At 39.8% G+C, this 23000-nt stretch overlaps 1 protein-coding gene across 1 annotated transcript in view; it reads right to left on the minus strand.

The window, feature by feature from the left end:
* SLC10A6 (solute carrier family 10 member 6) overlaps positions 1–13300 on the minus strand; it is a 28413-nt gene extending 15113 nt beyond the window's left edge. Inside the window, exon 1 of the mRNA XM_041760250.1 lies at positions 12916–13300. Coding sequence (XP_041616184.1) covers positions 12916–13292 — 377 coding nt within the window. The 5' untranslated portion in view covers positions 13293–13300. The remainder of the gene's footprint in view (positions 1–12915) is intronic.
* Positions 13301–23000: the final 9700 nt, after the last annotated feature.

Raw genomic sequence — 23000 nt, forward strand, 5'->3', positions numbered from 1 at the left:
CTGTAGTTTTTTGTTCTTATAATGTCTTTGTCTGACTTTGCTACCAGGAGGTGGGAACAGGACAGACTTGCCACAAGGCTAAGCGTTTGCCCAGTGTGGAGTGTTATAAATATGTCAGAAGAGGTTATCCAAATACCACATGCGCAAGCTTCCCATAGATAGAGAAGAGATAGAGCACAGATCCTCAGAGCCAGCTAGACAGAGCCAAGAGAGAGAAGTTACAGAACCATAGCAAAAAAGAGTTGATGTGGGATGCTAGACTCAATTAAAAGTTCTCTTTGATATCTGGTATGGTATAATCCTGTGATTAGAAATAGGAAATAAGAATTGAAGTACACTGATGGGTTACAATAGAAAGTAAGAGTTCTGGACTTCAAAACAGGGCTGTGGTTAACAGAAGAACTGGCCACTTAGCATCAATCTGAGGGGACATGTTAAGTTAGGGATGATAGTAGGACGTCTACAGAAATATGCTGGGGAGGCAAAGGAAAACTCAGGACCAGAGCTGCTGTCATCACTAGACATACAAATCTGGCCATCTTGGCAACTGAAATGAAGGTGCAGGAGCACAATAAACCAAATCCGAACAGCCTGACAAGAGCCAAGCCACACAGCTTTACCAGGAAAACAAATGAGAATAATCAGAACAGTTTTAATCTTTGTTGAACAAAGCTGAAACAATTTCCGATGGACAATTCATTTGTTTATCTTTGTCATGTTTGAGATTGTCTCCAAGTGAAAAGAATAACAAATATAGTACTATGGGTCTTGAGGATTTGCAAGAACATAATATAGAGGAGTAAAAATCCTTCAGTTTAGAACCTTTAAAGACTGTATCTTTTTCTTTTTTTTTCTCCTTTTTTTCAGAGAAGGGGGAGGGGCAGAAGGAGAGGGACAGAGAGAATTCTAAGCAGACTCCATGTCTAGTGAGAAGCCCATGCTTGGCTTGATCTCACAACTCTGAGATCATGATCTGTAAAGACTCTGTATCTTGATTACTGTACATCTATTGCATCTTATGAAATGCTGTTGCTTCATAAATTTATATGTTGTTCCTATTTTTTCCAAATATATAAAGCCTTATTTTCTAAGTGTTGACATTTCTTAATTGAAGAACAAGACTCAGTCACCTGTTGAAATGCATCGCTTCAGTACAAGGGGGAAAGGCATACATAATGAGAGACCAGGGGTGTGGGGAGCAGAGCCATAGTGCGTGTAGAGAAAGAGCAAACAGTGGATCAGGTGGAGAGCGAGGAGGTCATGCTTTATGAAAGTTGAGAAAAGAGAGCCCTCAAATGAGGGCTACATGCCAACAGAACAACAAAAAGGATGAGAACCCAAGACATCCATTCAGGACCATCCAGCCTTCCCCGTTTCTTGTGCCTCTACACCAGAACCATCCTTTCTTCCCTCACCTCCGTGCCCAACTCCCAAGCATGGGCTGTCCTTTGTCCCTACCTGGGTGACGAAACCACTGAAAAAGTGAATCAGTAAAATTACGGGAAGTAAGTAAATGGAAATCAGATATCCTTCAGGCCAAGAAACTGTCGTTCAATTGCAGAGGAAAATCACACGATCTGTCTAAGCACGTACAAACAGCTACTAGACATTGTCAATGCTGCTCTACTTGATGAGGTGAGGCAAATGGAGTATCACATAGCACAACCCAGTAGAGCAAGAGTTTATCCACCTCAACTTCAGGTCCAGAGAGTCTGGAGACTTTTGGATAATCATTGCTTGAGTTCTCACAGCAGACTTCCATGCACACAGTATATGCCCGATCTGCATCCATGGCACAAATGGCCAAGAGACAGAAGTAAAACACCTCCCGGCCCTCTAAAGAGGAGGAGAGGAGGGAGACCCTCTGTAGAGCTCAGGCCTTCTGCAGGGATCAAAAGGGTCCTCCAGTACTTCCTTAGGCCTGCAAGTCACTGTTGTCCTTCCTCATAATACAGATCTCTGATGTTTCCAACTAATTACTTTGCCTACAAAACAATCTATGATTATTTTGACATTTTCTACAGAATGTTTATACTCTTGGTGAAATAGCAACCATTTTTCATCAATGGTATTAAAAATATTCCTCCAGAGACTCCTTACTCTTGGAAACAAAGGGTTGCAGAAGGGGAGGAGGGTAGAGGGATGGGGTAACTGGGTGACAGGCACTAAGGAGGGCACTTGATGGGATGAGCACTGAGTGTTATACTATATGTTGGCAAATTGAATTTAAATATTTAAATAAAAAAAATACTCCTCTGCACTGTCATTCATTGCTGATGAAAATGCCAAACAGCACACCCCCTGAGACAGTTTGGCAATGTATAGCAAAATGACACAGGCAATTACCCTCTAACCCAACAATGCCATAGATTATGAGAGTTCCAAAGGTGTACTGTCAAAACTATGAAAAGACATGTGCTCAAGGTTATTAGACGTATATTTAATATAGCTTGTTACCTGGCAGTTTTGGCAGAAGTTCCAGGAGAGTAGAAGCACAAACTATAAAGTCTGTTGAAGCCTCTGTTTGGTAACCATAGGACATCACTTCTGTGTCATTCTATTGGCCAAAGTGAGTCACCAGACCAGCCCAGATTCAAGGGATGGGGAACAGGTGCCCCAACTGGTTGGGAGAACCAGCCTTATCACATTGCAAAGGAAGGTGCATGTGAGAATGGCCGTATTTTGCAATCTATCAAAGACAAATATTAAAATATTTATGGGCAGAATAATGTCTGGAGATTGCCTCAAAAAATTCCATTGGGTGAGTGGGGGATAGAAATGAAATGAAATGGGGATTCCTGGGTGGCCCAGTGGTTTAGCGCCTGCCTACAGCCTAGGGCGTGATCCTGGGGTCCTGGGATCGAGTCCCACATCAGGCTCCCTGCATGGAGCCTGCTTCTCCCTTTGCCTGTGTCTCTGCCCCTCTCTCTCTCTCTCTCTCTCTCTCTATCTCTCTGTCTCTCATGAATAAATAAATAAAATCTTTAAAAAAAATAAAAGAAATGAAATGAGATGGATTCATATGTCGATAACTGCTGAGATGTATCAGACCAAAGGAATTCACTATTCTTTCCACTTTTATATATATTTGAAATTTCCCACAATAAAAAATAAATAAGTGTCCCCTCCATCTGTATGGGAGACTGTATAGCACTTCTACCATTCTGACTATTTAGGTTTTTTCTATCATATTTTATATTGAGGGGCTTTGCTATAAATATAGTATGATGCATAAGCTGGCACAGAGGTATCGAAAGCATTTTTCTACCCAAACTTGGCTGGCCTTGGGCTCTTCCTTCCTCAGGGCTGCTGTGTACCTCTCTACACTTAGAAGGTTTTATCCTTGGGGCACAGCTGGCATTGCCCTTGAGACATTTTTATTGGCATTACCTCATACCTATATCAGGAGGCTAGTCCTACTCCCCCGCCCTTTACCTTTGGTGTCTTGGCGGGAACAGCTTTTCCCCTTGCTAGTGCTGTGTCGAATCGGCTGACCCCAGTCTCAGGGCGGGACTTTGAAAAAGTTTGTGTCCTTTTTAAATCCTACGGAATTATTTTATTTCCGCACTTACCCTACATAAGTGCTTGTTTACTTATTGATGTGTGGCAGACTGGCCAACTGTGAGTTGCTTGAGGGCGAAGATCTTACTGACTTCACCATCCCCAGGACCTGGCAGTCTCATGCTATGGCACATTAGAGGAGTTCATTAAATAATTTCTGAATAAACGTTAGGAGTCAAAGAATGAACCAATGTGTCAATACACTGGTGCTAGGACAATGTTCTCTTCTGCCTCCTTCCTATGTCATGTATCTGCAAGTGACCCTTAAAAATCTTAGTGAAATGACCCCTTTGCACTGAACTGTAATGGCAAACATCTCAACAGTAATCAGAAAAACAGAGATTTTCTACTAAATAACTAAAATCATGCTTTTCCAAGTACAAACGTGAGCAGCATTTTAAGGAGCAAATACTTAGCTGATTTCCAGAAATCCAGATTTAGAGGGCACCAGGGTAGCTCAGTCGGTTAAGCGATTACATTCCGCTCAGGCTCAGGTCATGATCTTAGAGTCCTGGGATGAAGCCCTGAGTCAGGCTCCCTGCTCAGCAGGAGTCTGCTTCTCCCTCTCCCTCCGCCTTTCCCCTCCTGCTTGTGTTTTCTCTCTCAAATAAAATCTCTTAAAATTTTTTAAAAATGAAAAATGAAAAAAGAAATCCATACTTAGATAATTCACAGGTGATTGCATATTCCTCTCTCCTCTTATTTAATTAGTCCTTCTAATTTCTTTTTAGTTTTTTATTTAAGCTTTTCTTTTACACAGTCCTATTTTATAGCTGCTATTCAATGAATAGGGGCTTTTTCTTTGTTTTTTCTTTTTATCTTTTTCTTTTTAAGCAATCACACAATACACCTTACTCTGCAGCTTGATTACTATTTTTCTCCACTTAATCATAGACATCCCTTCCAGACAATACATATAGCAAAAACTCTTTTGCTTAAAGAATGCAGAGTACACCATAATCTAAATATGCCTTAATTTCTTTAATCACTTCATTAATGATGAATAAATTGCTTTGAATGCTTTTCCTCTATAAACAAAGTTATGATCAGCATTCCTATTTGTATTTTACTTGAAATAATTCTTTTATTCCTGTAGAACAGATTCCTCAAAGTGGAATTGCTATATCAGAGGTCTGTTTTTTATTTTAATAGACACCACCAAATTATTTTCCAAAAAGATTGTTACATTTCAGAATCTTGCCCACATTGGATATGATCAATCCCTTTTAATTCTCATGAAAATATTTAAAAATTATCTGTTATTCTGTTATATACCTGACTCTCTATGAGTTTGTGCTTTCTTTCATATTACTGACCTCTTGGATGTCCTCTGTAAACAGCCTTGTTTGTCTTTTTCTTCTCTACTTATAGGAGCTCTTTTAAAATTAGAGTATGTATTATCATGTACAATACAAATAGCTTTGTCAAACTTATTGTATATTTTTTACTACACTGATGGCTTTGGCCATAATAAATAATTAACACTGAGATACTCAAATCTGTTAACTTTTAAAATGGCTTCTGAGTTTCTTGTCTTGTTAAAGATTTCCTCCTATCCTGAGGGTATTTGAATATTGCCCCCACTTCTTACTTTTTTATAGGTTGAAATTTTATTTTTATATTTTTAGCTCATCTGATATTTATATTTTATATGGTAGAAGGTCTGAGACTAATCTATTGTCTTCTATATTGAGGGGCAAGTATGTCAATACTATTCACTGAATAAATAATTTTCCACTAAATTGAAGTGCCAAAGTCATTATATGTTAAATGTCCAAATGTATTCAAAATGTTTTTTTCTTTTCTTGCTTTTCAAAATGTTTTTTCTAAGCAAATATCAGACTTTTAATTACAGAGTTTTCATAGTGTGTTTTCACATATGACAAAGCAAATACTTCCACTTCAATTTTTCTCTTCAAACTTTTCTTAGCAGTTCTCACATATGTTTTATTCTATATGAAGTTTTATCCTATTAAGAATGCTTACTTGGAGCAAAGACTTCTTCCTAACTAGAGAACAGATAAAGGGAGAAAAGCAGTTTGCCCCAGCTCTCAAACCTCTATCCACGAAGAGGGTGTACAGGAAGCTTTTCCAAAATCTTAGCCTTTGATAATGCTATATTACTTGGCTCTTCATATTACTAAGTCCTGAAAGAAATTCCACATTACATCGCTTTAGTCTGGAACTCCTGGACAAGCTGCATTGCATTTTCTCACTGAATTGCTTTGGCACATACAGCAGAAACGTAAGATTCATGAGTGTGGGAAGCAAATGTGAGACTTCTATCAGACTGATACTATATTCTTGATTACATAGGTTTCTGCTTCTACCCTTCACAAATGTTCAAGCCCGTGATGCTTGAAGATGGTGCTCTGACAACTGTTAGAAATACCCACAAAGCTGTAAAAGCACACAGTGAACATGTGTGAGTACAGTGGAAGTCATACCTTTTGTTTTACTGCCATGAAATCCCAGTGTAGCAAAAATGGAGGATGTGGCTAAACAAGGTCTCTTGGCTGTTCACATATAGGAAAATTGTTGGCAAAACTTACTTCATATAACAAGATTCCACTTGCACTGAGAAGAACGGCATCACCATCCCCAATTATTACAGAGAATAATGAGACAGTTTCAGCAAGTCTAGACAAACCGGTAAATCCTGCACCTCCCTTAAAACAAGGAAATGACATGTATGTGCATTATATTAAGACGCAGTGTCTATTTTAAAGTGTACCATTTTGCAATTGGGTTGAAATTATTCAAATGTTGTTTTAGTATCAAACTAATAAAATCAGGAACTCTGACATTCAAAGCTATGAAAGTACACACTTGCTTCTCCCCTGGAAAAAAAAAATTAAAAACCATCTGGCTAGGCACAGGGACATGGGATATGCTATCAGATCAGGTCAACAGATTTGGCACTAGAAAAGAGTTCAAGGCCAGGTTTTCCATCCCCAAATATAAATGTTACTCCTGTCTGCTGCCTCTCAACAATAATAATTAGCATTTATTGAACACTACCTGCTAAGTATTATACCTCATGCTTTTAGATATATGCTCTGTTTTCTTTTTATTTTTAAGATTTTATCTGAGAGAGAGAGAGAGCAAGAGAACATGAGCAGGGTGAGGGGAAGAGGGAGAACCAGACTCCCTGCTGAGCAGGGAGCCAGATGTGGGGCTCGATCCCAGGACCCTGAGATCATGACCTGAGCCAAAGTCACACACTTAACTGAGCCACCCAGGCACCCCTATGTCCTCTTTTCGTCTATATAATAACCATATGTGTAGGTACATTTTTTAAAGATTGATCAATTGATTGATTGATTTTAGATGGGAGGAAGGACAGAAGGGGAGGGAGAGACAGTCTTAAGCCAATTCCATGTGGAGCCCAATGTGGGGCTTGATCTTACAACCCTGAGATGAAACCAAGTCAGACACTTAACTGGCTGCACCACTCAGGCACCCCACCATATGTATAGGTATTATTTTTGTTTTATAGGCAAGGAAACTAAGGTAGAGAGAGTTATAGAAACTTGCATGGAAGGAGCCCTGGGTGGCTCAGTTGGTTAAGTGTCTGCTTTCTGCTCAGGTCATGATCCCAGGGTTCCGGGATTGAGCCTTACATGGGGCTTCCTGCTCAGCAAGGAGTCTGCTTCCCTCTCTCCTCCTCCCTCTGCCCCTCCCACCTGCTAGTTCTCTCTCTCTCTCTCTCTCTCTCTCTCTCTCTCTCAAAAAAATGAATAAAATCTTTAAAAAAAAAGAAAAAGAAAGAAACTTGCATGTAGTTGCATGGATTCAATTTAAGTTCTGTCTCTTAAGATGATTTTCAGGTCCCTACCAGGTCATGTCAGAGTAACCTGAAGAATCTTTAGTTGTATTTCACAAGCCTCTGCTGAAGGACCAAGAGTTACTTTAAAGGTCAACGGTCAAAAAACGGCCACCAAACCCCTCCACCACCATGGGTGGCCAGAATTCCAGTAGCTCAGGACACAACTACCTCCTTGGGGAAGAATGGACCTTGTATATCAAAAGCTGTCAAACTCAAAGATAGTGGGAGTTGTCCTGAGTTGCACCAATAAACGGATCGCATTTCAAGAAGGGTTTTTATATCTCATACAAGCAATTCGAAGCTTTCCTTCAGTCTTTCACTTGGCATTTGCAGAGCACCTACCACCGCCAGGCTGGTACCAAGAGTGCAAAGGTGAACAAGCCCTCCAGGAGATCACAGAGCTCATGAGTCAGGCAGATAAGTAGTTCAGCTATTGCCATGCCCTCCTACAGATGACAAGAAGTACATATTTGGTGCTGTGGAGATGGGGGGGTAGGGAGCAACTCTGTCAGTTTCCGAGGAAACATTAAAAACTGGGGTGGGGGAAGGGGACACAGACTTTATAACTTGCTTTTCTTTTCCTATTGTCCAAAATATTTAAAACTTAAAATGACCCGAGATCCACTTCTGGCTTATACCCAGAAGAACTGAAAGCTGGGACTCCAACAGGCATGCACACTCACAATCATAGCAGCATGATTCACAATACCCAAAAGATGGAAACAACATGAGTGTCCATCAACAGATGAATGGGACCTCATGATGTATGTATGCACATGTACCCATGGGATATACACGTACAATGTACAGCCTTCGAAGGGAAGGAATTTCTGACACATGATATAATATGGATGCACTCTGAAGACATTATGCTAAGTGAAATAAGCCAGATACAAAAGGACAAATATTTTATGATTTCATTTATATGAGATATCCAGTCCAATTTATAGAGACAGAAAGGAGAATGGTGGTTGACAGGGTCTGAAGGGACAGGGGAGTCATTGTTTAATGAGTGCAGAGTTTAAGTTTGAGCAGAGAAGAACTATATAGAGACAGATGCTGGTGATTGTACAACAATGTCAGTGTCCTAATGCCACCGAACTGTACACTTGAAAATGATTAAAATGGTAGATTTTGTTACATACATTTTTAAGACCTCAGAGAGTCTCATTGATTCTACCAAAGAGAAAATTGAAGTCCAGAGAAGTAAGTCACTCAAAGTCACACAGCATCTTGGGCAAAGACTAAAAGACAGACCCTGACAAGGGGCTCTTTTGCCTGCCACATATAATGACTCATAGCATTTTGAGCCAGGTGATATTCTAAGCACTTTATATATATTCACTTAATCCTCACAACAACCCATGAGGTAGATAGATTATGCTTCCCCCTATGTTAGAAGTAAGGAAACTGAAGCATAAAGAATTTATTTTTAATTTGAGAGAGAGAGAGAGAGAGAGAGAGAACACAAGTCAGGGAGTGGGGCAAGAGAATCTTAAGCAGACTCCATGCCCAGCGAGGAGCCCAACAAAGGGCTCGATCTCACAAGCCTAAGATTATGACCTGAGCTGAAATCAAGAGTTGGACATTTAACCAATTGAGCCACCAGGCTCCCAGGAAGCATAAAGGATTTATATAATCTGCCAAATTGACCCAGTTAGTAAGTGACAGTCCCATTTGCTGGCTCCAGAGTGCACTTAGCTACTACAGTATAATGCCAGACCTTAGTTCTCGTGACCTACCCTCAAAGGCAAGAACTCTGTCCATGTTTAGTACAGTAGACTACAAAAATGTCCCTAATTCTTCATCCATTCTTAGCCATGCCCTCTGCAACATGACTTTGCAAGTTATCCATCAAGAGAAAAAATCCACTTTATCATTCCTGGTATCTGAACTGGCCTTGCAAAATGCATTGGCCAATGGGATGTGGTGGAAGTGATGATGAACTGGTTTCCAGCCACAGATATCAAGAGACCTTGTATGCTTCCTCTTTGTCAGCACCCTGCCTCTGTGGCATGATTAGGTCTAGGCCAGCCTGCTGGAGAATGAGAGGCCATGTGGAAAAAAATCCAGTTGTCCCAGATAAGGCCATCCAAAACCAATCTACATTTATCCAGTACCCAAACATGTAAAAGAACCCAGGCAAGATTAGCTGAGTTCAGTCCAGGAACAGAATAATTTTTTAGGCTCTTCATACTTACCAGTCGGTTGCTTTCCAGAATGATTATAATGAAGGATAACTTGGTGACTAGAAGGGACAGAATAGGCATTCCAGGCTGTGGGAACAACATAGGCAAAGGAAGGCGGGAAAGTGTGGGTGTGTTCAGAGAACAGTGAGTAGTCCATTTTGACTACAGACTATTTTGTGCTTATTAGGAAATAAACCCGAGAAGTAGGTTAGACCTGGCTTAGTTTCCACCCAAGTTAGTAGGTGTTGAGAAACCTTTCTACGCATAACATGCATATTTATAATACCTTTACAATACCATAGGGAAGTGTTACGATTTAGTTACAGGAAAGAGATCCCAAGTGAGGATTTAAATATAGACAGTCAGACCCCAGAGTCTGCCTCACCCACTTACTATAAAACCATGGTAGAGAGACGCAGCTCTCCAAAGTGGAGAGAATACTGTGAAGATACTGCAATTGGCCAAGAAAGAAATTGGCTAGGTCCTTAGTGCCCACCCTAAGGAACCAGCAGTGGAGATAAACAGGAAGCACTGGCTGTGAGTGACTGGGCCCACAAGTGGATGAGCTACAGGTCTAGACATTGGACTGAGTGAATGAGGTGAAGAACGAAAGGAGCCACAGGGGAATGCTGAGATGATGAGCCCAGGTGACTGGGACAGTGATAGGTGTTATCATCAGATATGCAGAATGCAGAAACTGGCTCATACATGTTGATTCTGAAATGCCCTGCTTGGGGTGAACACATGGAGAACTACAGGTAGATTAGGTGAAGCATAGAATTAAGGCATGAGAAGTATGTTTGGGAGACCTGCAGAGAGCTAAATCTCAATTTCCTCATTTATGAAATGAAGACGTTCTTCTAAATTCTTATGAATTTTATCTAGCATGAAAACAGAATTCCTATCAAGGACTATCTACTTTTTTTTTTTTTTTTTGGCTTAGAAGTTATTTTTGTTGCTAATCAAGTCAGATGAGATATAATGAACTTGGACATTGTTTCCCTCAATAATACTGAATTTTCTCCTACAATGCAATTTTTACTGAGAATCAAGATTTTATTACACATATCTATAAGCTTTTAAAAATCTAATATTTAGTCATCATTTTTTTAAAGATTTTATTTATTCATTAGACACAGAGAGAGGCAGAGATATAGGTAGAGGGAGAAGCAGGCTCCCTGCAGGGAGCCCAATGTGGATTCGATTCCTGGACTCCAGGATCACACCCTGAGCTGAAGGCAGACGCTCAACCGCTGAGCCACCCAGGCATACATAGTCATCATTTTAAAATTTCATTTCTTACAGAGTTTTTTGTGGGGGTTTTCTGCTTATTTTTGTTTTGTTTGTGAGATTCGAAACCAGAATTCAAAAAAAGGGGGAAGTAGTTAATATTTATTACATACCAACCAAGTGCCTGGCATCCTGCATGTATTTTTCCTCCTTAAAATCTAGACTTGTGGGGAATAGGTAATTTTAACCCATTTTATAAATGAGGAATGAGGTTTATAGGTTAAATAATTTGACTAATGTGAAGCTAATCAAGGATAGAGTTGGCAAAAGGAAGCAAAATGAGCTTTATCTTTTATAGACTTCCTATTCATTGGTATTTTTACTATAATGTCGGCTAATAAAAAATGAAGTTAATAAATGTTCTCTTTCCCAGAGCATAAGTGTTTGAGAACACTGGTTTAAGATTTATACTCTTACTCAGAACAGAAAACCAAGCTGTGTTAATAAATGGCATGGAAGAAAGTGCCTAAATTGCAGACTGATGAGAAACAGATGTAAATTCAAATCTGCCTTCTTCCATACGCAGCTATAGCATTTGGCAACCTCCTTAACCAACCTGAGTCACAATTTTCTCAGCTGTAACATTCAGGATAATAAAAGGTCACTTACAAGGTTATTCTGAGAACCAAGAAAGAAGAGAAAGAATACATGAAAGTGTCTACCTCATGCCTAGAAACATACTCAATTAGTAAAATTCCTTTTTCTTTCCAAAAATATTTAGGTAAAAAAAAAAAAAACACAAAAATATTTAGGTCCCAAAATTTATCACTGATATGTAGACTATGTGAAGAATATTTATCATCTTCCAATTATTGTGCTAATAATTGACTTTCTTTAATTGGAATTAGCAATGTATATTAATGTATTTTTTTGAATTAGTGCTCTTCAAGCCCCTGATCAGTGGGTAACTAAACATATTGTCATATGAAAATTAATTCATCTCCCTGAACTGAGCCCATTAAAATTCACAAGTGAAATATATTCGTAGGCTAAGTACTGAGCACATGCAGGGAACTAGAACCTATCGCTGGTTCACTGAAATGAACTCCCCACACCATCAGCACCTCTGATTGGTTCAGGCATCGCATAATAAATCTCAACTAAATGACATACACATTGAACAAAGATTTACATTCATAAGTCATTCTTCCCTTGGGCAGGAAGTGAAACAGTCTATTCGTAAGTAAGCAAAGAAACCAGAAAGACCACCGTCTTTTACTTTTATTTTTCCAATTGTGCCTTCTCTATTCTTTCTTCAAATGCCCTTTTTTCAGCATCGAAACATGTACTCCCAAAGATATATGATTAATTCTTCCTCATTAAAGAGTAAATAAATGATAAAGCGTAATGTCTGCCAGGGACATTTATTTACAACACAATGGGAGATAGGTCCCTGGTGTAAACCAAAGGAATGAGATGACAGTGATAAATGTTTAGTCTGCAAAACAACAAGAAAGAACACTTTTAGTCATAAAAGTATTTACGTTGTTCCCCAAGACAACTCAATAGGCCACCACCGCCACTTAAAACAGGTTATGTCCATCACATACTCCAAAAACTCCTTTATCCAGTGCCCACAAGTACTTGTTTCATAGAGTAGATGCAAAGGCAACCCTTGCTGATCAGAGCTATGAGGATCTCATTCTGGTTCTGCCACCATCACTACCACGCCCACCGAACAAACCCCTGTCGTCAGCTTCTGGGATTCTCAGCCTATGTCCTGGGACACAGGAAGCCATGACTGTTAAAGCTGCCACCATGGGCGAGACTGAGTTCACACCTAGGTGGGACCATCAGGTGAGGAGGAAATCTGCCTCCACTATTACATATGAACCAAATCCAATTTCTCAGAGAAGCAGTTGCCAGTAAAACAGAGGACGATCACAGCAAAGCACATCTTAAGCTCAGAAAGAAATGTCCTTCCACGACTGAACTCCATAAAATGCTGCCCACTGGAATCTCTACCTAAAGATTGGCAGAGTTTTTAACATGAAAGTGTCAGTGCTATCAAGGGGGAGACTTCCAGGCTTTCCTACTGTAACTTACCTGAGATCCATATCTCCATCGACCCAGAAGGTGAAAATGTTCGAGATGGTTCCCCCTGGGCAGCACCCCATGACAAGAACAGCAATAGCTTGGGCTGGCTTCAGAGAGAAGCTGATGGCCAGGAGGTAGGCTGTAAGAGGCATGAGGCCAAACTGGCAGAGGAGTCCCACAGCAATGCCCCAGGGTCTCCTGATGTGCGCCCAGAGCTTCCGGAAGTCCACAGAGCATCCCAAGGAGAACATGAGCAGGCCCATCATCACGGATGACACCACTGTGAAAACAACCTCCAGGTTCCCTTGTACCTCCGGCCCCACTGGCAGCTCCTCCTCCGAACTGTTAACAGGGCAGGCTGAGCTGCTCGAACAGTTTGCTCTCATCTCTTCATCTCCTTAAGGCAGCATTACAAATGAACATCTGCCGCGATGGCGGGGCAGGTCTGTTCTTCCACGTTTTGTAATAATGCAACCCAGTCATGCGTGGAGAATCATTCCAATAGCTAGTGGCCAGCCAGGTGACTCATCCTGATCTGATCAATTTATTCATGAATGGCATTATAAAAGTAATTATCACGGCCACGAAACATATAATAAACCGTGGTAAGTCAGGCTTTCCACTTCTTACTCACCGCTGAATATTCAAGTGAAATGAGACAAGCAAATTTATTGTCAAGTGGAGTGACTAGCCTGTGTCGTCAGCATCACATTGTGTTCCAGGAAAATAGGTTGAATGCCAAGACATAATTTCTCCAAATTCAATGGGGATCTCAAAGAACCAGGAGGCAATGTTTTGTGGAGAGCGAGGCTGACTGGAAAAAACAAAGGCACTAAGCCAAAGCCACTCCTCACATCATTAGCAAAACATTTCTGTTGAAAATATTAAAGCAAAGGGTCAGTTAAGGAAACGTCAGGAGGGAGTAAGGATAATTCAGGAATGCCTCAGAATTAGTCTCAGTTTTGTTTTTTGTTTTGTTTTTGTTTTTTAATTTTTTTTAAGTAGGCTCCACACCGGAGCTTGAACTCACAACCCTGAGATCAGGAGTTACAAGCTCTACCGACTGAACCAGCCAGGCACCGCTCAGTTTTTTTTCTTTCGAAATAGAATCTGTGTCTAGAGCCAATAATTAAACACCTGTAAGAATTATATGGTATTAAGCACCTGATGTGTTTCATCAAACATGTAGAAACTCATTTCTGTACCCAAAATAATACAAGGAAGCTGTCACTTTCTTTTGGAGAACAGTCAGCTTTGAGATGCCACACCCCTGGGCCTCATGGTGAGGTCTGGGAATTCTGCAAGAGAATGTAGTAACAGAGCTTGTCTTGAAGGCTGGAGACAGAGTCTGAGGTCAGCCTCTGACCACAATGGCCCAGGGGCCCCTCTGTGTGTCTTAACCACACAGATGCACGTTTCATTGGAAAACCAGACAAGGAAAATATGGTTCCATGAAACTAAAACTACAAAAGAGCAGATGCCACACCCTTTCTCACAGAAAGCAGAAAGTTGACTTATGGGGCAATGGTTGGTGACAAGGCACACTTTATAAAACACCTCTACCTGTCTTAAGAAGGAGATTAGCTATGAATTGTTTATTTTTGGATTAGCAAATTATTTTCCATGACAAAATGCTCTGAGCATGTTTACTATGTAAAAATTACAGATTAAGGGGCACCTGGGTGTCTCAGTCAGTTAAGCATCTGCCTTCAGTTTAGGTCATGATCCTGGGGCCCTGGGATCAAGGCCCTCTGCAGGGAGCCTGCATCTCCCTCTCCTTCTGCCCCTCCTTCTGCTTGTGCTCTCTCTTGCTCTCTCAAAAAAATAAAATAAAATCATTTTTAAAAGTACAAATTAAATACAAATGTAAAATAAAATCTGACTATTTGAGGGGAACCTGAGAGGCTCAGTCAGTTGAGCATCTGACCCTTGTTTTGGCTCAGGTCATGATCTCATAGTTATGAGATCAAGCCCAAGGCTCCATGTTCAGTGGGAAGTCTGCTTGAGGTTTTCTCCTTCTCCCTCTGCCCCTTTCTCCCCTAAAATAAATAAATCTTTTTTAAAAATCTGACTATTTGAAGAAAATATAAACTTGCTTAGGTAAAGACACCTTAAAAGCAGCTGTGAAAGGAGAATCTTGCTTGCTGGAGGCCATCAGAGGTCCACATGAGGACCTATTGCCACCAGCTCTTGATTCATGCCCAAGAATAAGCCAATGTTTACACCAAGCTTGGTGAGCCTGTCATAAGACAACCCAAGGGGCACCTGGGTGGTGCAGTGGTTGAGCATCTGCCTTTAGCTCAGGGTGTGATCACAGGGTCCTAGGATAGAGTCCCACATTAGGCTCCCTGCAGGGAGCCTACTTCTCCCTCTGCCTGTGTCTCTGCCTCTCTTTGTGTGTCTCTCCTGAATAAATAAATAAAATCTTTCAAAAAAAGAAAAGAAAAGAAGTACCCTTGAGAGGCCAACCTTTGGCACCACCACATTGTATGCAAAGATCTGCACTAGAAGGGGCAAGGTAGCAATGGATAACAGTCCGTTAGACTGGATGGAACCAGTGGATTCAAAAGGTCCCAACAAAACAGCAGCAGCTGAAACCAGGGCCTACCAGTAGATGCCATGCTTTTCCCAGTTTGTCCCCATCTGGGAAGGAAACTCCCTTGAAAAAGTAAGCCCCTGGAGTCCTTGTCATTTGTAAAGATTTTATTTTATTTTATTTTATTTATTTATTTTTTTTTTATTTGTAAAGATTTTAGGGGCAGCTAAGTGGCTCAGTCAGTTAAGTGTCCGACTCTTGATTTTGGCTCAGGTCATGATCTTAGGGTCCTGGGATCAAGTCCTGCATTGGCTTCCATACTCAGTACACATTCAGCTTGGGATTCTCTCTCTCTCTCTCTCTCTCTCTCTCTGTCTCTCTCTCTCTCCCCCTCACCCTCTGCCCCTGCCCCTGCTGCATTCTGTCTCTCTAAAATAAATAAATAAAATCTTGGGCAGCCCAGGTGGCTCAGCAGTTTAGTGCTGCCTTCAGCCCAGGACGTGATCCTGGAGACCCAGGATCAAGTCCCATGTCGGGCTCCCTGCGTGGAGCCTGCTTTTCCCTCTGCCTGTGTCTCTGCCTCTCTCTCTCCCCCTGTGTCTCTCATGAATGAATGAATGAATGAATGAATGAATGAATAAATAAATAAATAAATAAATAAATTTTTAAGGAGTAAATAAGTAAATAAAATCTTTTTAAAAATTGTAAAGGAGATTTAAATAAGGGATCTTAAATTATTGGTATGTAGGGATTCAAGTGATGAGAAATTTTTTAAAAGCATGACCAAATGTATACCTTTTTTTTTCTGCTTTATATATTTTTTTTAATTGGAGTTCAATTTGCCAACATATAGCATAATACCCAGTGCTCATCCCATCAAGTGCCCCCCTCAGTGTATACCTTAAGGTAGTGAGGAGATCCCATTCAATCTGCACATCCATTCTAAGAAGTTAACTACTATCATTCTCACTTCATAGATAAGTAAACAAAGACCTATTAGGGTCATATGATTTTTCCATATTATTAGATAAGTAAATTAACATTAGGATTTAAATCCTAGTCTAATTCTCCACCTGTCCTCATCCCCTGGAACACACTGATGGGAAGCAATGAAAATATTCGATAGCAGGATCATTCTGAAAAGACTGACATTCAGTTAAACACAGCTCAGAAATAAAACATCACAATTTGGCCTAAACATGGAGAAATAAACCAACTAATCCCTAATCTCTAAATTTATTACATGTGCTCACAAGCTGCACCTGAATATGTGCAAGACGTATGCTCCTTAATTTTGAGATCCAGCTGTACAAATCACAGGAACCATTTTCATGCATTCCTATTTACTACAAATAGAATTAGAGGTCAAAGATACTCTTTAAGAAAATCAACTGAGGGAAGCCTGCGTGGCTTAGCGGTTTAGCACCGCCTTCAGCCCAGAGCATGATCCTGGAGACCTGGGATAGAGTCCCGCGTCGGGCTCCCTGCATGGAGCCTGCTTCTCCCTCTACCTATATCTCTGCCTCTCTCTCTCTCTGTGTCTCTCATGAATAAATAAATAATCTTAAAAAAAAAAAAAGAAAGAAAAGAAAACCAACTGAAAAGCCCAGCCTCTTCCGTCTGGAATAATAAAGGCTGAAGGGAAAGTGCCAAAAGGAAAGGTAAATAAACATGGCTAAGGAATTGTTAACCAAACTCTGAAAATTAGTATAAGGGGAAATATCTAGATGCTTGAAGGACATATAATATCCTATAGGTTCTAGGGTACCTAGCTGGCTCAGTTCGTAGAGCATGTAACTTTTGATCTTGGAGTCTTGAGTTCAAGCCCCATGTTGGGAAGTAGAGCTTATTTTAAAAAAAGATTAAAGAAAAAAATCCTATAGGCTCCAACAGTTTAGGTAAACTCATGAGGTAGATTCAAAACAAAAGGAAATTACGTATTTAATCCAAACTAATTATTTATTCATTTAATCCAAATTAGTTATTTATCTAACTCAAAATTAAAGGAAACTGACAGTAAGAAAATAGACTGTTACATGACACAAGGTAAAAAACCTAATTCTAGGGATGCCTGGGTGGCTCAGTGGTTGAGCGCCTGCCTTTGGCCCAGGGTGTGATCCTGGAGCCCCAGAATCGAGTCCCACATCAGGCTCCATGCATGGACCCTGCTTCTCTCTCTGCCTGTGTTTCTGCCTCTCTCTCTCTCTCTCTCTCTCTCTCTCTCTATCTCCCAATCTGTGTCTCTCATGAATAAATAAAACCTTTAAAAAAAACTAATTCTAAAAAAATAATAAAATAAAATAAAATAAAATAAAATAAAATAAAATAAAATAAAATAAAATAAAATAAAATAAAATAATTCTAGGGGCTGCCTGGGTGGCTTAGTCCGTGGAGTGTCTGCCTTCGGCTCAGGTCATGATCCTGGGGTCTTAGGATCAGGCTCCCTGCTCAGCAGGGAATCTGCTTCTCCCTCTGCCTGCCCTCTGCTCAGGTTCTGTCATGTTCTCTCTCTCAAATAAATAAATAAAATATTTTTAAAAACAAACTTAATTCTATTATTTTTTTGAAAAACAAACCTCAAAAATACCATCATCTTGCAGAAAAAAACAGCCCAGTATTTGAACGAAAATTCACAAGTTCACAATCATAGAGAAAAAAATACACAGAAATCAACATCACTAATAATTGTTAAAGTACATTGAACAAGTTAATATGTGCTATCACTAAGAAAACAATTTTAAGATGAATATCCCTTGTTGATAAAAGTTAAGTGAAAGTATATTCTTATACTGCAGAAAGAATTGAAAATTCATATAACCTTTCAGGGAAAAGCCTGGCACTTTGTACCAAATAGCTTTTGTCACTGTAAGTATAAAAAGCTGTCTTGGGGGATCCCTGGGTGGCGCAGCGGTTTGGCTCCTGCCTTTGGCCCAGGGCGCGATCCTGGAGACCTGGGATCGAATCCCACGTCGGGCTCCCGGTGTGTGGAGCCTGCTTCTGTCTCTGCCTCTCTCTCTCTCTCTCTCTCTCTGTGTGACTATCATAAATGAATAAAAATTTTAAAAAAAAAGCTGTCTTGATAAATAACCTACAATACTAAAAAAATTTATTAATTTGGGAGGGGAAATGTGTCTATTTATAATGGCATTGTTATTTATAAATACATTCTTAGGGATCCCTGGGTGGCGCAGGGGTTTGGTGCCTGCCTTTGGCCCAGGGCGCGATCCTGGAGACCCGGGATCGAATCCCACGTCGGGCTCCCGGTACATGGAGTCTGTCTCTGCCTGTGTCTCTGGCTCTGTCTCTCCTTCTATCTCTCAAGAATAAATAAATAAAATCTTTAAAAACAAAAAATAAATAAATAAATAAATAAATACATTCTTATTTACAATACCGTGACTATTTATAAATGCAGAAAGCTGGCAATTTAAATTCCCAAAGTGAAATAAATTTAAGTAAATTATGATTCAATGAGATATTATGGAGCTATTTAAAATGTAAACATTTTGAAAATGAAAAATGTTTATGTTAGAAGATAAAGCAAAAAAAAAAAAAAAAGATAGGTAGATATAGGTAGGAATAGAATGCTTCCAGCCATGTTAAAATAATAAGATGGCTCAGTCAGCAGAACATGCAACTCTTGATCTCAGGGTTGTGAGTTCGAGTCCCTCACTGGATCTAGAGAATGAATGAATGAATGAATGAATGAATCCTTAAAATAATAACATAAAGACACCAAATTTAATTCTAAAATTTTCACAGTGATTGCTTCTATATATAGGATTCCATACAGAAACAGTTGTGAATTACTGTTTTGTAATTAAGAAAAAAGGAGCTGAAGAAAAAGGAGCAGAGATAGAGGAAATTGTGGTTATTTTAAGCAGTTCCAAAAAGTTGATAACAGTCTGATGATTCTGAGCAGCCAGACTGCTGAGATGACTCAATCACTGTCTTTGTTCTTTGGTTTTTATAAGGGAGGCTCACAAATACCAAAGGTTCCAGAAAGAGATACCTGCAGAAAATGGAATGTAAGGGCGTGAGAAGGACTGATGGGCCAAGTCAGAACATAGACAAGTGGGCTGACAAACTCTTGATCCTGAGACAATACCTACTCCACCTTCAGAATAAAATAACCAGAAGGGAAAATGAAGCACCTAGAATCAACTGGAAAGACGTGTTAACCTGCACAGGTGGCATACTATTTATAATAGTATTTGTGGTCCTTTTCCCAATGACCTTTTCTGATCTCAGCTCATTAGATGATATTAAGATTAGAACCATACAATTTTTTTTATTTAAATTTTTTTTAATTTTTTAATAGATTATAACCATAAATTTTCATAGACTCTTGGGGCACCTGAGTTGCTCAGTCAACTAACCAACTGACCCTTAGTTTCAGCTCAGGTCATGATCTTGGGGTCTGGAATCAACCTCTGCACCAGGCTGTGCTCGGCATAGGGTCTGCTTCACTGCCTTTGGCCCAGGGTGTGATTTTCTCTCCCTCCCCCTCCCCCTCTGCTCCAACCCCTGCTAATGCTCTCTCTCTCAAATAAATAAATAAATAAATAAAATATCTAAAAAATTTTTTTCACAGAATTATAAGAAGAAAATCTTGTAATGAATATGACTAATTGGATTCGTCAACCACTAGAGCAAATTACTGATACTGATTTTCTGTGATAATAACATTAAAAACAACTACCACTTATTCTTTCCTATGTACCAGGTCTTATGATAGGTCCCTTACATGTGAAGGGTAGTAGAATATGCTACACCAGAATATGCCACTTTGGCATAAGGACTATTTTGAGCAAAAGGCAACTGAGAAGAAGCAAATACAAGAACAGCTCCCTGTCCCCCCTCTATATGCCTAAAGACAGACATAAATTGGTAAAGGTGTCTCCCTTTCCCTTTCTACCAGGAATGACAGAAGCTAACCCCAAGATACACCTCTAGACTCTTACCAGCCCAGAGAAATCTACATCAGAGGAATCTACATACAAACCTTGCTAAAACTAGCCCTTACCTACCATTAGTTCCCCCATATATTTGCCTTCCCACAATTTTCCTGCCCTATAGGCTCAAAGTCCTTTCTCTTCATCTTGTCACTTCTCTATTCTTTTAAGATGATATATAAACCCAAGTTCTAACACCTCTCTGAGTTACTCATTTCTGAGGGTTCCCATGTGTATTTGCAATGCACATGTTAATAAACTTCATTTTCCCTTGTTAATCTGTCTTTTGGTCTAATTTACAGGGTCCCAGTTGGAGAGTCCAAGATGGGGAGGGGAAAAAAATGTTTTCCTCCCCTACACATGTCTCAGTTAATCCTCCCAACAATCCTATCATTCAGGTACCATTATTATCTTCATTTACCCGTGAGAGCAGAGAAAGTTTTAGAGGTTAAACAATCTGCCATGAGCTAAGCTAAGAAATAATAAGCAAGATCATAGGAGTCAAATCTAGGTTCATACTATACATAAAAAATAGATGAAGTAATAAAAGTTCATGAGTTCCACTTATATAAAATATTATTCCTGGGACGCCTGGGTGGCTCAGTGGTTGAGCATCTGCCTTTGGCCCAGGGCATGATCCTGGAGTCCCGGAATTCAAGTCCCACGTTGGGCTGCCTGCATGGAGTCTGCTTCTCCCTCTGCCTGTATCTCTGCCTCTCTCTCTCTCTCTGTGTGTCTCTCATGAATAAATAAATAATCTTAAAAAAAAAAAAAAAAAAGAAAGAAAAGAAAACCAACTGAAAAGCCCAGCCTCTTCCGTCTGGATAATAAAGCTGAAGGGAAAGTGCCAAAAGGTAAGGTAAATAAACATGGCTAAGGAATTGTTAACCAAACTCTGAAAATTAGTATAAGGGGAAATATCTAGATGCTTGAAGGACATATAATATCCTATAGGTTCTAGGGTACCTAGCTGGCTCAGTTCGTAGAGCATGTAACTTTTGATCTTGGAGTCTTGAGTTCAAGCCCCATGTTGGGAAGTAGAGCTTATTTTAAAAAAAGATTAAAGAAAAAAATCCTATAGGCTCCAACAGTTTAGGTAAACTCATGAGGTAGATTCAAAACAAAAGGAAATTACGTATTTAATCCAAACTAATTATTTATTCATTTAATCCAAATTAGTTATTTATCTAACTCAAAATTAAAGGAAACTGACAGTAAGAAAATAGACTGTTACATGACACAAGGTAAAAAACCTAATTCTAGGGATGCCTGGGTGGCTCAGTGGTTGAGCGCCTGCCTTTGGCCCAGGGTGTGATCCTGGAGCCCCAGAATCGAGTCCCACATCAGGCTCCATGCATGGACCCTGCTTCTCTCTCTGCCTGTGTTTCTGCCTCTCTCTCTCTCTCTCTCTCTCTCTCTCTCTATCTCCCAATCTGTGTCTCTCATGAATAAATAAAACCTTTAAAAAAAACTAATTCTAAAAAAATAATAAAATAAAATAAAATAAAATAAAATAAAATAAAATAAAATAAAATAAAATAAAATAATTCTAGGGGCTGCCTGGGTGGCTTAGTCCGTGGAGTGTCTGCCTTCGGCTCAGGTCATGATCCTGGGGTCTTAGGATCAGGCTCCCTGCTCAGCAGGGAATCTGCTTCTCCCTCTGCCTGCCCTCTGCTCAGGTTCTGTCATGTTCTCTCTCTCAAATAAATAAATAAAATATTTTTAAAAACAAACTTAATTCTATTATTTTTTTGAAAAACAAACCTCAAAAATACCATCATCTTGCAGAAAAAAACAGCCCAGTATTTGAACGAAAATTCACAAGTTCACAATCATAGAGAAAAAAATACACAGAAATCAACATCACTAATAATTGTTAAAGTACATTGAACAAGTTAATATGTGCTATCACTAAGAAAACAATTTTAAGATGAATATCCCTTGTTGATAAAAGTTAAGTGAAAGTATATTCTTATACTGCAGAAAGAATTGAAAATTCATATAACCTTTCAGGGAAAAGCCTGGCACTTTGTACCAAATAGCTTTTGTCACTGTAAGTATAAAAAGCTGTCTTGGGGGATCCCTGGGTGGCGCAGCGGTTTGGCTCCTGCCTTTGGCCCAGGGCGCGATCCTGGAGACCTGGGATCGAATCCCACGTCGGGCTCCCGGTGTGTGGAGCCTGCTTCTGTCTCTGCCTCTCTCTCTCTCTCTCTCTCTCTGTGTGACTATCATAAATGAATAAAAATTTTAAAAAAAAGCTGTCTTGATAAATAACCTACAATACTAAAAAAATTTATTAATTTGGGAGGGGAAATGTGTCTATTTATAATGGCATTGTTATTTATAAATACATTCTTAGGGATCCCTGGGTGGCGCAGGGGTTTGGTGCCTGCCTTTGGCCCAGGGCGCGATCCTGGAGACCCGGGATCGAATCCCACGTCGGGCTCCCGGTACATGGAGTCTGTCTCTGCCTGTGTCTCTGGCTCTGTCTCTCCTTCTATCTCTCAAGAATAAATAAATAAAATCTTTAAAAACAAAAAATAAATAAATAAATAAATAAATACATTCTTATTTACAATACCGTGACTATTTATAAATGCAGA

The sequence above is a fragment of the Vulpes lagopus genome, chromosome 6 (genome assembly GCF_018345385.1).
Source record: "Vulpes lagopus strain Blue_001 chromosome 6, ASM1834538v1, whole genome shotgun sequence".
Lineage (NCBI taxonomy): Eukaryota > Metazoa > Chordata > Mammalia > Carnivora > Canidae > Vulpes > Vulpes lagopus.